Genomic DNA, 17,136 nt, shown 5'->3' with positions numbered 1-17,136 from the left:
AGATAATTTTTGATTTTTGGGTATTTGAGGGCCTGTTTCAATTTTTTTATTTACTGTTCTATTTTTTCTTTTTTTTTTTTGCGGTACGCGCGCTTCTCACTGTTGTGGCCTCTCCCGTTGCAGAGCACAGGCTCTGGACGCGCAGGCTCAGCGGCCATGGCTCACGGGCCTAGCCGCTCCGCGGCATGTGGGATCTTCCCAGACGGGGGCACGAACCCGTGTCCTCTGCGTCGGCAGGCAGACTCTCAACCACTGCGCCACCAGGGAAGCCCCTACCATCATAATTTTTAACAAAAGTCTTAACCCTAATGCTTTTGTGAGTGTGATTGTCCTCTATGGAAGATTAGAAGTTGTGTATCTTATTTCTACAGTAGGAACATACAACATATATGCAGTTTTCAAGTCTCCGCAGAGTTGAAAAGCCAACGTGGGTACTCTACTTTGAAACGTGTATGGTGTGGGCCTAAGGTGTTTTTTAATCTTTCATCTCTCTCTTTTTTTTTTTCTTTAACATCTTTATTGGAGTATAATTGCTTTACAATGTTGTGTTAGTTTCTGCTGTATAACAAAGTAAATCAGCTATATGCTATACGTATATCCCCATATCCCCTCCCTCTTGCATCTCCCTCCCACCCTCCTTATCCCACCCCTCTGGGTGGTCTCAAAGTACCGATCTGATCTCCCTGTGCTATGCAGCTGCTTCCCACTAGCTATCCATTTTACATTTGGTAGTATATATATATGTCCATGCCACTCTCTCACTTCGTCCCAGCTTACCCTTCCCCCTCCCCGTGTGCTCAATTTCATTCTCTGCATCTTTGTCTTTATTCCTGTCCTGCCCCTAGGTTCATCAGAACCTTTTTTTTTTTTTTTTTTAGCTTCCATATATATATGGGTTAACGTACGGTATTTGTTTTTCTCTTTCTGACTTACTTCACTCTGTATGACAGACTCTAGGTCCATCCACCTCACTACAAATAACTCAATTTCATTTCTTTTTATGGCTGAGTAATATTCCATTGTAAATATGTGCCACATCTTCTTTATCCATTCATCTGTCGATGGGCACTTAGGTTGCTTCCATGTCCTGGCTATTGTAAATAGTGCTACAGTGAACATTGTGGTACATATCTCTTTTTGAATTACGGTTTTCTCAGGATATATGCCCAGTACTGGGATTGCTGGGGCGTATGGTAGTTCTGTTCTCAGTTTTTTAAGGAACCTCCATACTGTTCTCCATAGTGGCTGTATCAGTTTACATTCCCACCAACAGTGCAAGAGGGCTCCCTTTTCTCCACACCCTCTCCAGCATTTATTGTTTGTAGATTTTTTGATGATGGCTATTCTGACCGGTGTGAGGTAATACCTCATTGTAGTTTTGATTTGCATTTCTCTAATGATTAGTGATGTTGAGCATCTTTTCATGTGTTTGTTGGCAATCTGTATATCTTCTTTGGAGAAATGTCTGTTTAGGTCTTCTGCCCATTTTTGGACTGGGTTGTTTTTCTGATATTGAGCTGCATGAGCTGCTTGTATATTTTGGAGATGAATCCTTTGTCAGTTGTTTTGTTTGCAAATATTTTCTTCTATTTTGAAGGTTTTCTTTTCGTCTTGTTTATGGTTTCCTTTGCTGTGCAAAAGCTTTTAAGTTTCATTAGATCCCATTTGTTTATTTTTGTTATTTCCATTTCTCTAGGGGATAGGTCAAAAAGGATCTTGCCATGATTTATGTCATAGAGTGTTCTGCCTAAGTTTTCCTCTAAGAGTTTTATAGTATCTGGTCTTACATTTAGGTCTTTAATCCATTTTGAGTTTATTTTGGTATATGGTGTTAGGAAGTGTTCTAATTTCATTCTTTTACATGTAGCTGTCCAGTTTTCCCAGCACCACTTATTGAAGAGGCTGTCTTTCCTCCATTGTATACTCTTGCCTCCTTTATCAAAGATAAAGCGAAGGGCTTCCCTGGTGGCGCAGTGGTTGAGAGTCCGCCTGCCGATCAGGGGACACAGGTTCGTGCCCTGGTCTGGGAGGATCCCACATGCCGCTGAGCGGCTGGGCCTGTGAGCCATGGCCGCTGAGCCTGCGCGTCCAGAGACTGTGCTCCGCAGCGCGAGAGGCCACAACAGTGAGAGGCCCGTGTACTGCAAAAAAAAAAAAAAAAATTAAATATCACAATTTGTATGGAAACACAAAAGGCCCCAAATAGCCAAAGCAATCTTGAAAAAGAAAAATGGAGCTGGAGGAATCAGGCTCCCTGACTTCAGACTATACTACAAAGCTACAGTAATCAAGACAGTATGGTACTGGCACAAAAACAGAAATACAGATCCATGGAACAGGATAGAAGCCCAGAGATAAACCCACGCACATATGGTCGCTTTATCTTTGTTTTTGTTTTTGTTTTTGTTTTCTTTCTGCGGTACGCAGGCCTCTCACTGTTGTGGCCTCTCCTGTTGTGGAGCACAGGCTCCGGACACGCAGGCTCAGCGGCCATGGTTCATGGGCCCAGCCACTCTGCGGCATGTGGGATCTTCCCGGACTGGGGCACGAACCCGTGTCCCCTGCATCGGCAGGCGGACTCAACCACTGCGCCACCAGGGAAGCCCCAAATTGTGAAATTTTTTGATGCAGGAGGGAGGAGATATGGGGATATATGTATATGTATAGCTGATTCACTTTATTATAAAGCAGAAACTAACACACCACTGTAAAGCAATTGTACTCCAGTAAAGACGTTAAAAAAAAAAAACAGCCGGACTTCCCTGGTGGCGCAGTGGTTGAGAGTCCGCCTGCCGATGCAGGGGACACCGGTTCATGCCCCAGTCCGGGAAGATCCCACATGCTGCAGAACGGCTAGGCCCGTGAGGCATGGCTGCTGAGCCTGCGCGTCCGGAGCCTGTGCTCCACAACGGGAGAGGCCACAACAGTGAGAGGCACCCATACCGCAAAAAAAAAAAAAAAAAAAAGCCTTACCTATGGGGGCAGAGTTTAGGTGGGGGGTGGAACTTAGGGATGGGGCTTTGGGTGGGGCGGGACCTAGGTGGGTGGGGGGGGCGACGTTCAAGCGTGGGGCGGGGCCTCTGCTTAGGACCTGTGGAAGGTGGGGAGGCAGGATGTGGAAAGGAGGGCCTCTGTAGTGTGGGGTTCCTGAGTTTGGAGGTAGGGCCCTGAGTGAGGGTGTTTGTGTTCGGTTTAGGCTCAGCTCATTGGAGGGGGTCTCCAAATGTAGAGGTAGGGCCCTGGGTGGGGTGTAGGGGCAGGGCTCGGGCTCTGCACGGCAAGAGGAAGGCTCCAAAGGCAGAGGGTTAGGCCCAGGAGCCCAACAGGCTTCCCAGTGCCTAAGTGGACAGGGAAAGCAGGCCCCGTTCCCTTCTGTTCCTTCATGCCCCCCCCACCGTCTTCCCCAGGGTCTCCCCCGTGGCCACTGGACCCCTAACTGTGGGTGCGTCCCTCTGGATGTAGGAACTCCTCCCCTCCCCCTGCTACCCCTCAGGGGTGCTGGTCCCAGAGGTCTGGCCTTTACTTTTGCTCCCCCTTCCCTCGCTCCCACTCCTTCAGGACCCTCGTGGCTGGAGGGGCCTCTGTCAGCAAAGGATCAGGCCCGGGATCTCAGCAGGTTCCTAGGGGGCCAAGTAGGCAGGGGAAACCTAGCCACGCTCCCTTTTGATCCTTTGCCCTCCCAATGGTTCCCCAATTTCCCGCTTCCGTCTTGGGATCCCTTCCCCTCCCCCAGCAGCCCCTCAGGGGCGCCGGTCCCACCCCACCTCCACTTCTCCTCCCCCTTCACTCCCCCCACACCCATGTCCTACCCCGTCACTGGGGGTTTCTCCCATCCCCTTAAGTGTCCGTGATCCCCCACCAGTACCTGGTAGGTGCCCTAGTTGTGAGGAGACAGGAATTCCGCGTCCTCCTAGTATGCCATCTTGACTCCCTCTTTCATCTCTTTTAAGGATCAAATATCATTAGAAAAATAAGCCATGGGCATTACATACGTGGTCTGGTGAAATTCAATATTCACAATGACAATTCAGAATGTGAGCTCCTTAGGGGAAAGTTAACCCCACCACTCTAACTTTGCATCGAAATATCTTAAAGTGTGCCATTGGTTTTATGAAAAGGTTTTGATCTACACTTCAAGTTTAAGTTCAAAAGAAAAGCTACATTTTAAAGTGTATTCCTTTTCTGGCTATATTTACTTTGAACTATAGCATATAGTTTTTCTCATAAATCTAACCTGCCACTATCTGTTTTTAAGACTTTGTAAACTTCAAGTGGTTATGATGTGTGAAGTTTGGATTAAACTAAAATTTTTAGAAAACACATGTTATATATTTTGATTGTTTTGAATTTTAACATGGGCCAGTCAAAAACTTGAGTGTCTCTCAAAGTAATATACTGTATTCTGTTACTACAAGAAATCACAGAAAATTGCCCTCTCCCATCATGTTAACAATAGACAAATGAAGCAGTTGTTCTCATTCTTAAATGTAGTGTTTGAAAAACTTGCACAATTTAATGAAAATGTCTCTACTCATAAAACTTAAAGTGCTCACACATGGAAAAAGTCATAACGTTTTGGCAAATATTGCTTTGTTAGGAATGTGAGTGAGGTATACCTGCTTCATAACTAGAATTCTATATAAATGGCACGAAACTGTGGGGAAAAGCCAACTGAAAAGAAAACTCTGACAAAGGATGAGTTAATACTCTTAAAAAATGCAGATAGTTCTTACCCAAACATACTTTTTCTTTGACAAGCAAGAATTATAACATATACCCCTCTTCATCCCTTCTTTTTTTTTTTTCCAGGTGTAATTCTTGGATCGTCATTTCTACTCAGTGTAAATGATTTTCTCCTTAAAACAAGTCTCAAAGAAAGAAGTCGGATTCTGATAGGACCATGTTGTGCTACTGCCAATCTGGAAGCTAAATGGTGTAAACACAGTGGCAATCCAGGCCCAGAACAGTCCATACCAAAAATATCCGTTGATTTAAGAGGAGGTCTGCTGCAGGTCTGTTGGGATTGGCCCCATTTTTCCCATAAGTTTTAAACTAGTCTTTGTTCATTGTTTGAACTGTTTCATTAAATTTTAAATCTTGGTGTGGTGAGAAAAGGGTATTGTCAGATTGCTGTTTTACTAAACTTTTTTAACAGCTTTATTGAGATATAATTCACAAACCATACAGTTCACCTAATTAAAGAATACGATTCAGTGGTTTTTTACTATATTCACAGTCGTGTGGTCATCACAAGAATCCATTTTAAAACATTTTCACACACCCACCTCCAAAACCCTTTATCCATTAGCATTCACTCCCCATTATCCTCCAGTTCCCTCTCCAGAACTAGGCAACCACTAACTATTTCCTGTCTCTATATATTTGACTTTTCTGGACATTTCATGTAAATGGAATCATATGAAATGTGGTCTTTTGTGAATGGCTTCTTTCACTTAGCATAATGTTTTCAAGGTTCATTCATGTTTTTGCAGGTGCCACTGCTTTATTCCTTTTTATGACCAAGTAATACTCCATTGTATGGATATACCTCATTTTATTTATCCATTCAGCAATTAATGGTTGTTTAGATTCTTTCCACTTTTAGCTATTATGAGCAATGCTGCTATGAACATTTGTGTACAAGTTTTGTGTGGACATGTTTGGAATTTCTGAGTCAATAAACTTTTTTCTATGTGTAGACTTTTCAAATTACAAAGTAGTCAGCCTGTCTCAAGCAGTGTCATCAGCAATAATTTAAGAACCATTTCCTAATGACAGGTCGTTAGCTATTATGATGTCTGATGGCTAACATAATATATAACCTTACATTGCAACCTTTTATGCATTTGATTTGCAGTCAAGTATTGAATTTGTGAGGGTATCCAACTTATTTCTTGATAATTTTCTATTTGGATAGAATGTGAATGTGTTCTTTTTTTTTTTTAACATCTTTATTGGAGTATAATTGCTTTACAATGTTGTGTTAGTTTCTGCTGTATAAAAAGTGAATCAGCTAAATGCATACGTATATCCCCATGTCCCCTCCCTCTTGTGCCTCCCTCCCACCCTCCCTATCCCACCCCTCTAGGTGGGCACAAAGCACTGAGCTGATCTCCCTGTGCTATGCAGCTGCTTCCCACTACCTATCTATTTTACATTTGGTAGTATATATATTGTCAATGCCACTCTCTCACTTCGTTGCACCTTACCCTTCCCCCTCCCCATGTCCTCAAGTCCATTCTCTACATCTGCGTCTTTATTCCTGTCCTGCCCCTAGGTTTGTCAAAACCATTTTTTTTTTAGATTCCATATATATGTGTTAGCGTACGGTATTTGTGTTTCTCTTTCTGACTTACTTCACTTTGTATGACAGACTCTAGGTCCATCCACCTCACTACAAATAACTCACTTTCGTTTCTTTTTATGGCTGAGTAATATTCCATTGTATATATGTGCCACATCTTCTTTATCCATTCATCTGTTGATGGACACTTAGGTTGCTTCCAAGTCCTGGCTATTGTAAATAGAGCTGCAATGAACATTCTGGTACATGACTCTTTTTGAATTATGGTTTTCTCAGGGTATATATGCCCAGTAGTGGGATTGCTGGGTCATGTGGTAGGCCCATTTTTAGTCTTTTAAGGAACCTCCGTACTGTTCTCCATAGTGGCTGTATCAATTTACATTCCCACCAACAGTACAAGAGGGTTCCCTTTTCTCCACACGCTCTCCAGCATTTATTATTTGTAGATTTTCTGATGATGGCCATTCTGACCCATGTGAGGTGATACCTCATTGTAGTTTTGATTTGCATTTCTCTAATGATTAGTGATGTTGAGCATCTTTTCATGTGTTTGTTGGCAATCTGTATATCTTCTTTGGAGAAATGTCTATTTAGGTCTTCTGCCCATTTTTGGACTGGGTTGTTTGTTTTTTTGATATTGAGCTGCATGAGCTGCTTGTATATTTTGGAGGTTAATCCTTTGTCAGTTACTTCATTTGCAAATATTTTCTCGCATTCTGAGGGTTGTCATTTCATCTTGTTTATGGTTTTCATTGCTGTGCAAAAGCTTTAAGTTTCATTAGATCCCATTTGTTTACTTTTGTTTTTATTGCGATTTCTCTAGGAGGTGGTTCAAAAAGGATCTTGCTGTGATTTATGTCAGAGTGTTCTGCCTATGTTTTCCTCTAAGAGTTTTATAGTTTCTGGCCTTACATTTAGGTCTTTAATCCATTTTGAGTTTATTTTTGTGTATGGCGTTAGGGAGTGTTCTAATTTCATTCTTTTACGTGTAGCTCCCCAGTTTTCCTGGCACCACTTATTGAAGAGACTGTCTTTTATCCATTGTATATTCTTGCCTCCTTTATCAAAAATAAGATGACCATATTGTGTGGGTTTATCTCTGGGCTTTCTATCCTGTTCCGTTGATCTATATTTCTGTTTTTGTGCCAGTACCATACTGTCTTGATTACTGTAGCTTTGTAGTATAGTCTGAAATCCAAGAGCCTGATTCCTCCAGCTCTGTTTTTCTTTCTCAAGACTGCTTTGGCTATTTGGGGTCTTTTGTGTTTCCATACAAATTGTGAAAGTTTTTGTTCTAGTTCTGTGAAAAATGCCATTGGTAGTTTGTTTTTTGTTGGGTTTTTTTTTTCCATTTTGACTTTTAATTGTAATATTCTCCTTTATAGCCAAAGCAGATGTCACCGTTAATGACGTTAGTGTTTCTCTAGGTATGAGAAGATGCAAGAATTTCGGCTCAAAAAATCTTCTCCTGAAAATATCTAACTGTCTGAAGGCCTGTTCTGCCAGTTTTTCCCAGGGAACAGACTGCCTCATTCCTGATGTCAACTGTGAACTCCTTTCAGGGGGTATTGAAGGTCAGCAGCTGCAGTGGCTCATGTTTTAATCTTTGTAGAGACAGACAGCAAGTGCCAATGGCAAGTGCTGCTTTCCAGTCAGCAGGGCCCCTTCATGGTCATAAATTTGACCATGGTTTGGGGGGGCATTTCATGACCATTTCAATCCATGGGGCTAGGAATGCTCATTCCAAGGCCTGGAAAAGAGTTTTCTGGTAGGCTACTCAATGTGCTCTTACTGGACTAGGCCACAGGAGTAGCCAAAAAGTCTCTGGACCACCTGTCTTACTAGTCTCTTACAGTCCAGGAAAATATTCCCTCTTGTTGCTTCTTCCCATATCTAGAGTTACACTATTACCATCATTGATCTTACATGGAACCATATATCATCATTTGATGACAGGCTTAGTCACACATTTGGTAATGTAAGAAACAACAATTTTGTAAAACAGGTGAAATACAAATAACATAGCTAGCAGTAGTAGTGAAGTCATAAGTAAGAATTAAGCAAGCTTCCATTAAGTGTGGCCCAGTATATCCCAGGTTGTCTCACTTAGTCTGTTCTGTACCAATCCTTATCTTTAAGGTAAATTTTATATTGGCACTGTCCATAAGACACCCAGCCCAGTTTCCTAGTGTTACTAGACTGATTATCCTTACTATGATTTAATTGTTCCCAACATAGAGGAGCCTTTAAACTTAAATTACCATGGCCTGGTGTTAACTACATAAATCCATCCCATAATTGTGGGAGGTCTTATTCCTTGGCTGAAATTTTGCTTGTTGCTATGATTGAGCCTGAGTAATAAAGAAAAATTTATGGCCAGAGTCAGAGTAGGATCATTAATTGGCTAGGTGAGGGGATCCCACCTACTAATATTAATAGTGGCCTAAATAGGACTATAATTTCTCTCTTCTAGAATAAATTTCCTAAGAGCCAACCAATTAGAGCCTTGGAGTAGAGAAATCCACCAAGGTAACCCAGAAGTACTAGACACAGGTAATTGGCCACAAACCCAACAACTGGATTGATTTTTAAAACTAGCATAGGAAAAAAAAAAAAAAAAAACTAGCATAGGATCATGCCCATGATAGGAAAACATTTGATTCATATGCAAGAGTCCAAGAAGTCAAGAAAACATTATAAATGATCATACGAGTTAGGTCCAGAATCTTGAGCAAGCTGTCTACTTCTGATGTCGTCTTCTTCTCATCCTAGTATGAGGGTAGTTTCTCTTTTGTTTGAGCATTGTTTTAAGGTGATTTTGAGGTCAACCACACTCTCCATAGGCCAGTCCACTGCAGGGGCCCTTTGTGAGTGGTAATTAATCCAGGAGTCATTCCCTTCAGTTTCACTGTTCATCAGCTAGTTAAGAGTACCTGAAAAGTGTCCTTCCGACCAGGTTGGAGATAGTCTTTAAATTATGTCTGTTTTAGCATGCACAATCTCCTGGTTCCAGGTCCTGGGGCATCTGATCTTCATTCAAAGATAGATTACTAAGATAAACTTCAGAAACAAACTTAGAGTGTCCTTCAATTAAACTTTACATTAATATAGCATGACAGCAGGGAACTACCTAGGAGGTAAGTCTTAATAAATACAGACCCTCCATTAACAAAACCAGAATTTAATATTCACTGAAACAATCTTTTTCTCTCTAAAATTACCGTCATTTTTACCAAATGTAACCAAATTAAGAGTAGTTTGTTTGCAAAATAAGTCTGGTCTCAGTAAACTTGGCCTGATGATTTATATAACTATAATTGATGATATAGAATTCTTATGTGTGTGTGTGAAATTTTGATAAGGAGTCTCATACTGAACTTTTAAAAGATCTCTCAGGGCTAGGAAAGTCATACCAAGGGTTTATCACACATTTTGCCTAACAGATCTAGGTGAATTCCTCACTTTTCTTTTCTTTTTTTTTTAATTTAATTTAATTTAATTTTTTTATACAGCACGTTCTTATTAATCATCAATTTTATACACATCAATGTATACATGTCAATCCCAATTGCCCAATTCATCACACCACCACCACCACCACCACCCCGCGGCTTTCCCCCCTTGGTGTCCATACTTTTGTTCTCTACATCTGTGTCTCAATTTCTGCCCTGCAAACCAGTTCATCTGTACCATTTTTCTAGGTTCCACATAGATGTGTTAATATACGATATTTGTTTTTCTCTTTATGATTTACTTCACTCTATAACACTCTCTAGATCCATCCACATCTCAACAAATGACCCAATTATATTCTTTTTTATAGCTCAGTAATATTCCATTGTATATATGTAACACATCTTCTTTATCCATTCGTCTGTCGATGGACATTTAGGTTGCTTCCATGACCTGGCTATTGTAAATAGTGCTGCAATGAACATTGGAGTACATGTGTCTTTTTGAATTATGGTTTTCTCTGGGTATATGCCCAGTAGTGAGATTGCTGGACCATATGGTAATTCTATTTGTAGTTTTTTAAGGAACCTCCATACTGTTCTCCAGAGTGGCTGTATCAATTTACATTCCCACCAAGAGTGCAAGAGGGTTCACTTTTCTCCACACCCTCTCTAGCATTTGTTGTTTGTAGATTTTCTGATGATGCCCATTCTAACTGGTGTGAGGAGACACCTCATTGTAGTTTTGATTTGCATTTCTCTAATAGGGTTGTTGAGCAGCTTTGCATATGCTTCTTGGCCATCTGTATATCTTCTTTGGAGAAATGTCTATTTAGATCTTCTGCCCATTTTTGGATTGGGTTTTTTTTTTAATATTGAGCTGCATGAGCTGTTTATATATTTTGGAGATTAATCCTTTGTCCATTGATTCGTTTGCAATATTTTCTCCCATTCTGAGCGTTGTCTTTTCATCTTGTTTATGGTTTCCTTTGCTGGGCAAAAGCTTTTAAGTTTCATTAGGTCCCATCTGTTTATTTTTGTTTTTAATTCCATTACTCTAGGAGGTGGATCAAAAAATATCTTGCTGTGATTTATGTCAAAGAGTGTTCTTCCTATGTTTTCCTCTAAGAGTTTTATAGTGTCCGATCTAACATTAAGGTCTCTAATACATTTTGAGTTTATTTTTGTGTATGGTGTGAGGGAGTGTTCTAATTTCATTCTTTTACATGTAGTGGTCCAGTTTTCCCAGCACCACTTATTGAAGAGACTGTCTTTTCTTCATTGTATATCCTTGCCTCCTTTGTCATAGATTAGTTGACCATAGGTGCGTGGGTTTACCTCTGGGCTTTCTATTTGTTCCATTGATGTGTGTTTCTGTTTTTGTGCCACTATCATATTGTCTTGATTACTGTAGCTTTGTAGTATAGTCTGAAGTCAGGAAGTCTGATTCCTCCAGCTCCATTTTTTTCCCTCAAGACTGCTTTGGCTATTTGGGGTCTTTGATGTCACCATACAAATTTTAAGATTTTCTGTTCTAGTTCCGTAAAAAATGCCATTGGTAATTTGATAGGGATTGAATTGAATCTGTAGATTACTTTGCGTAGTATAGTCATTTTCACAATATTGCTTCTTTCAATCCAAAAGCATGGTATATCTCTACATCTGTTGGTATCATCTTTAATTCCTTCATCAGTGTCTTATAGTCTTCTGCATACAGGTCTTTTGTCTCCCTAGGTAGGTTTATTCCTAGGTATTTTATTCTTTTACTTGCAATGATAAATGGGAGTGTTTCCTTAATTCCTCTTTCAGATTTTTCATCATTAGTGTATAGGAATGCAAGAGATTTCTGTGTATTAATTTTGTATCCTGCAACTTTACCAGTTTCATTAATTAGCTCTAGTAGTTTTCTGGTGGCATCTTTAGGATTCTCTATGTATAGTATTGTGTCATCTGCAAACAGTGGCAGTTTTACTTCTTTTCCAATTTGTATTCCCTTTATTTCTTTTTTTTCTCTGATTGCTGTGGCTAGGACTTCCAAAACTATGTTGAATAATAGTGGTGAGAGTGGACATCCTTGTCTCGTTCCTGATCTTAGAGGAAATGCTTTCAGTTTTTCACCATTGAGAATGATGTTTACTGTGGGTTTATCAAATACGGCCTTTATTATGTTGAGGTAGGTTCCCTGTATGCCCACTTTCTGGAGAGTTTTTATCATAAATTGGTGTTGAATTTTCTCAAAAGATTTTTCTGCATCTATTGAGATGATCATATGGTATTTCAATTTGTTAATATGGTGTGTCACATTGTTAATCAATTTGTTAATATGGTGTATCATATTCATTGATTTGCATATATTGAAGAATCCTTGCATCCCTGGGATAAATCCCACTTGATCATGGTGTATGATTCTTTTAATATGTTGTTGAATTCCTTTTGCTAGTATTTTGTTTAGGATTTTTGCATCTATATTCATCAGTGATATTGGCCTGTAATTTTCTTTTTTTGTAGTATCTTTGTCTGGTTTTGGTATCAGAGTAATGGTGGCCTCATAGAATGAGTTTGGGAGTGTTCCTTCCTCCGCAAGTTTTTGCAAGAGTTTGAGAAGGATGGGTGTTAGCTCTTCTCTAAATGTTTGACAGAATCCACCTGTGAAGCCATCTGGTCCTGGACTTTTGTTTGTTGGATGATTTTTAATCACAGTTTCAATTTCATTACTTGTGATTGGTCTGTTTATATTTTCTATTTCTTCCTGGTTCAGTCTTGGAAGGTTATACCTTTCTAAGAATTTGTCCATTTCTTCCAGGTTGTCCATTTTATTGGCACAGAGTTGCTTGTAGTAGTCTCTTCAGATGCTTTGTATTTCTGCAGTGTCTGTTGTAACTTCTCCTTTTTCATTTCTAATTTTATTGATTTGAGTCCTCTCCCTCTTTTTCTTGATGAGTCTGCCTAATGGTTTATCAATTTTCTTTATCTCCTCAAAGAACCAGCTTTTACTTTTATTCATTTTTGCTATTGTTTTCTTTGTTTCTTTTTCATTTATTTCTGCTCTGATCTTTATGATTTCAATCTTTTCGCTAACTTTGGGTTTTGTTTGTTCTTCTTTCTATAGTTCCTTTAGGTGTAAGGTTAGATTGTTTATTAGAGATTTTTCTTGTTTCTTGAGGTAGGCTTGTATAGCTATAGACTTCCCTCTTAGAACTCTTTTGCTGCAACCCATAGGTTTTGGATCATCATGTTTTCATTGTCATTTGTCTCCAGGTATTTTTTTATTTCCTCTTTGATTTCTTTAGTGATCTCTTGGTTATTTAGTAATGTATTCTTTAGCCTGCATGTGTTTCTTTTTTTTAAGTTATTTTCCCTGTAATTCATATCTAGTCTCGTAGCATTGTGGTCAGAAAAGTTGCTTGATATGATTTCAATTTTCTTAAATTTACTGAGGCTTGATTTGTGACCCAAGATGTGATATATCCTGGAGAATGTTCTGTGCACACTTGAGAAGAAGGTGTAATCTGCTGTTTTTGGATGGAATGTCCTATAGATACCAGTTAAATCTATCTGGTTTATTGTGTCATTTAAAGCTTCTGTTTCCTTATTTATTTTCATTTTTTATGATCTGTCCATTGGTGTAAGTGAGGTGTTAAAGTCCCCCACTATTATTGTATTACTGTCGATTCCCTCTTTTGTAGCTGTTAGCAGTGGCCTTATATATTGAGGTGCTCCTATGTTGGGTGCATATATACTTATAATTGTTATATCTTCTTCTTGGATTGATCGCTTGATCATTATGTAGTGTCCTTCTTTGTCTCTTGTGACATTGTTATTTTAAAGTCTATTTGATCTGATATGAGTGCTGCTACTCCAGCTTTCTTTTTTTTTGCGGTATGTGGGCCTCACACTGTTGTGGCCTCTCCTGTTGCGAGCACAGGCTCCGGACGCGCATGCTCAGCGGCCATGGCTCATGGGACCAGCCACTCCACGGCATGTAGGATCTTCCCAGACCGGGGCACAAACCCGTGTCCCCTGCATTGGCAGGTGGACTCTCAACCACTGCACCACCAGGGAAGCCTTCCAGCTTTTTTCTTTTGATTTGCATTTGCATGGAATATCTTTTTCCATCCCCTCACGTTCAGTCTGTATGGGTCCCTAGGTCTGAAATGGGTCTCTTTTAGATAGCCTATGTATGGGTCTTGTTTTCTTATCCATTCAGCAAGCCTGTGTCTTTTGGTTGGAGCATTTAATCCATTCACATTTAAGGTAATTATTGATACGTATGTTCCTATTACCATTTCCTTAATTGTTTTGGGTTTGTTTTTGTGGGTCCTTTTCTTCTCTAGTGTTTCCCACTTAGAGAAGAAGTTCCTTTAGCATTTGTTGTAGAGCTGGTTTGGTGGTGCTGAATTCTCTTAGCTTTTGCTTCTCTGTAAAGCTTTTGATTTCTCCATCGAATCTGAATGAGATCCTTGCCGGGTAAAGTACTCTTGGTTGTAGGTTCTTCCCTTTCATCACTTTAAGTGTATCTTGCCACTCCTTTCTGTCTTGTAGAGTTTCTGCTGAGAAATCAGCTGTTAACCTTATGGGAGTTCCCTTGTATGTTATTTGTCATTTTTCCCTTGCTGCTTTCAATAATTTTCTTTCTCTTTAATTTTTGCCAATTTGATTACTATGTGTCTTGACGTGTTTCTCCTTGGGTTTATCCTGTATGGGACTCACTGCGCTTCCTCAACTTGGGTGGCTATTTCCTTTCCCATGTTAGGGAAGTTTTCGACTATAATCTCTTCAAAATTTTCTCTGCTCCTTTCTCTCTCTCTTCTTCTGTGACCCCTATCATGCGAATGTTGTTGCGTTTAATGTTGTCCCAGAGGTCTCTTAGGCTGTCTTCATTTCTTTTCATTCTTTTTTCTTTATTCTGTTCCGCAGCAGTGTATTCCACCATTCTGTCTTCCAGGTCACTTATCCATTCTTCTGCCTCAGTTATTCTGCTATTGATTCCTTCTAGTGTAGTTTTCATTTCAGTTACTGTATTGTTCATCTCTGTTTGTTTGTTCTTTAATTTTTCTAGGTCTTTGTTAAACATTTCTTGCATCTTCTCGATCTTTGCCTCCATCCTTTTCCGAGGTCCTGGATCATCTTCACTGTCGTTATTCTGAATTCTTTTTCTGGAAGGTTCCCTATCTCCACTTAATTTATTTGTTTTTCTGGGGTTTTATCTTGTTCCTTCATCTGGTACATAGCCCTCTGCGTTTTCATCTTGTCTACCTTTCTGTGAATGTGTTTTTTGTTCCACAGGCTGCAGGATTGTAGTTCTTCTTGCTTCTGCTGTCTGCCCTCTGGTGGATGAGGCTATCTAAGAGGCTTGTGCAAGTTTCCTGGTGGGAGGGATTGGTGGTAGGTAGAGCTGACTGTTGCTCTGGTGGGCAGAGCTCAGTAAATCTTTAATTTGCTTGAATCCTGATGGGTGGTGCTGGATTCCCTTCCTTTTGGTTGTTTAGCCTGAGGCAACCCAACACTGGAGCCTACCTGGGCTCTTTGGTGGGGCTAATGGCAGACTCTGGGATGCTTCACGCCAAGGAGTACTTCCCAGAACTTCTTCTGCCAGTGTCCTTGTCCCCATGGTGAGCCACAGCCACCCCCCACCTCTGCAGGAGACCCTCCAACACTAGCAGGTAGGTCTGGTTCAGTCTCCTCTGTGGTCACTGCTCCTTCCTCTGGGTCCTGATGCACACACTACTTTGTGTGTGCCCCCCAAGAGTGGAGTCTCTGTTTTCCCCAGTCTTGTCTAAGTCCTGCAATGAAATCGCACTAGCCTTCAAAGTCTGATTCTCTAGGAATTTCTTCTCCTGTTGCCAGACCCCCAGGTTGGGAAGTCTGACATGGGGCTCAGAACCTTTACTCCAGTGAGTCACCCACCCAGCAGTTATGGGATTTCATTTTGCTGTGATTGCACCCCTCCTACCATCTCAGTGTGGCTTCTCCTTTGTCTTTGGATGTAGGGTATCTTTTTTGTTGAGTTCAAGTATCTTCCTGTCGATGATTGTGCAGCACCTAGTTGTGATTCTGGTGTTCTCACAAAAGGGAGTGAGAGCACGTCCTTCTACGCTGCCATCTTGGTTCAGGCCTCGCCATTGGTAGTTTGATAGGGATTGCATTCAATTTGTAGGTTGCTTTGTGTAGTATAGTCATTTTCACAATGTTGATTCTTCCTATTCAAGGCACATTATATCTCTCCAACTGTTTGTATCATCTTTAATTTCTTTCCTCAGTGTCTTATAGTTTTCTGTGTACAAGTCTTTTGTCTCCTTAGGTAGGTTTATTCCTAGGTATTTTATTCTTTTTGTTGCAATGGTAAATGGGAGTGTTTCCTTAATTTCTCTTTCAGACTTTTCATCATTAGTGTATAGGAATGCAAGAGATTTCTGTGCATTAATTTTTGTATCCTGCTACTTTACCAAATTCATTGATTAGCTCTAGTAGTTTTCTGGTGGCATCTTTAGGATTCTCTATGTATCGTATCATGTCATCTGCAAACAGTGACAGCTTTGCTTCTTCTTTTCTGATGTGGATTCCTTTTATTTCTTTTTCTTCTCTGATTGCTGTAGTTAAAACTTCCGAAACTATGTTGAATAATAGTGCTGAGAGTGGGCAACCTTGTCTTGTTTCTGATCTTAGTGGAAATGGTTTCAGTTTTTCACCATTGAGAACGATGTTGGCTCTGGGTTTGTCATATATGACCTTTATTTTGTTAAGGTAAGTTCCCCCTATGCCTGCTTTCTGCAGAACTTTTATCATAAATGGGTGTTGAATTTTGTCGAAAGCATTTTCTGCACCTATTGAGATGATCATATGGTTTTTCTCCTTCAGTTTGTTTATGTGGTTTATTACATTGATTGATTTCCATATATTGAAGAATCCTTGCATTCCTGGGATAAACCCCACTTGATCATGGTGTATGATCACGTTACGTTAAAAGTAACATGCTGGTGGTTGAGAGTCCGCCTGCCGATGCAGGGGACATGGGTTCGTGCCCCGGTCCGGGAAGATCCCACATGCCGTGGAGCGGCTGGGCCCGTGAACCATGGCCGCTGAGCCTGCGCGTCCGGAGCCTGTGCTCCGCAACAGGAGAGGCCACAACAGTGAGAGGCCCGCGTACAGCAAAAAAAAAAATAAAAAAAAAGGTAACATGCTGTTGGGTTCTGTTTGTTACTGTTTTGTTGAGGATTTTTGCCTTTGTGTTCATCAGTGATATTTGTCTGTAGTTTTGTTTTTTTGTGACATCTTTGTCTTCTTTTGGTATCAGGGTGATGGTGGCCTCATAGAATGAGTTTGGGAGTGTTCCTCCCTCTGCTGTATTTTGGAAGAGTTTGAGAAGGCTAAGTGTTAGCT

At 40.4% G+C, this 17,136-nt stretch overlaps 1 protein-coding gene across 8 annotated transcripts in view; it reads left to right on the top strand.

The window, feature by feature from the left end:
* VPS13B (vacuolar protein sorting 13 homolog B) overlaps positions 1–17,136 on the top strand; it is a 798,169-nt gene that overhangs the window by 629,490 nt on the left and 151,543 nt on the right. For all 8 annotated transcript variants that reach the window (XM_067711645.1, XM_067711646.1, XM_067711647.1 and 5 more), the window contains exon 37: positions 4,810–5,012. In XM_067711645.1, coding sequence (XP_067567746.1) covers positions 4,810–5,012 — 203 coding nt within the window. The remainder of the gene's footprint in view (positions 1–4,809; positions 5,013–17,136) is intronic.

The sequence above is a fragment of the Pseudorca crassidens genome, chromosome 17, assembly GCF_039906515.1.
Source record: "Pseudorca crassidens isolate mPseCra1 chromosome 17, mPseCra1.hap1, whole genome shotgun sequence".
Taxonomy (NCBI): domain Eukaryota; kingdom Metazoa; phylum Chordata; class Mammalia; order Artiodactyla; family Delphinidae; genus Pseudorca; species Pseudorca crassidens.
Note: the sequence above shows the minus strand (reverse complement) of the source record. Positions and strands in the feature narration are given on the sequence as shown.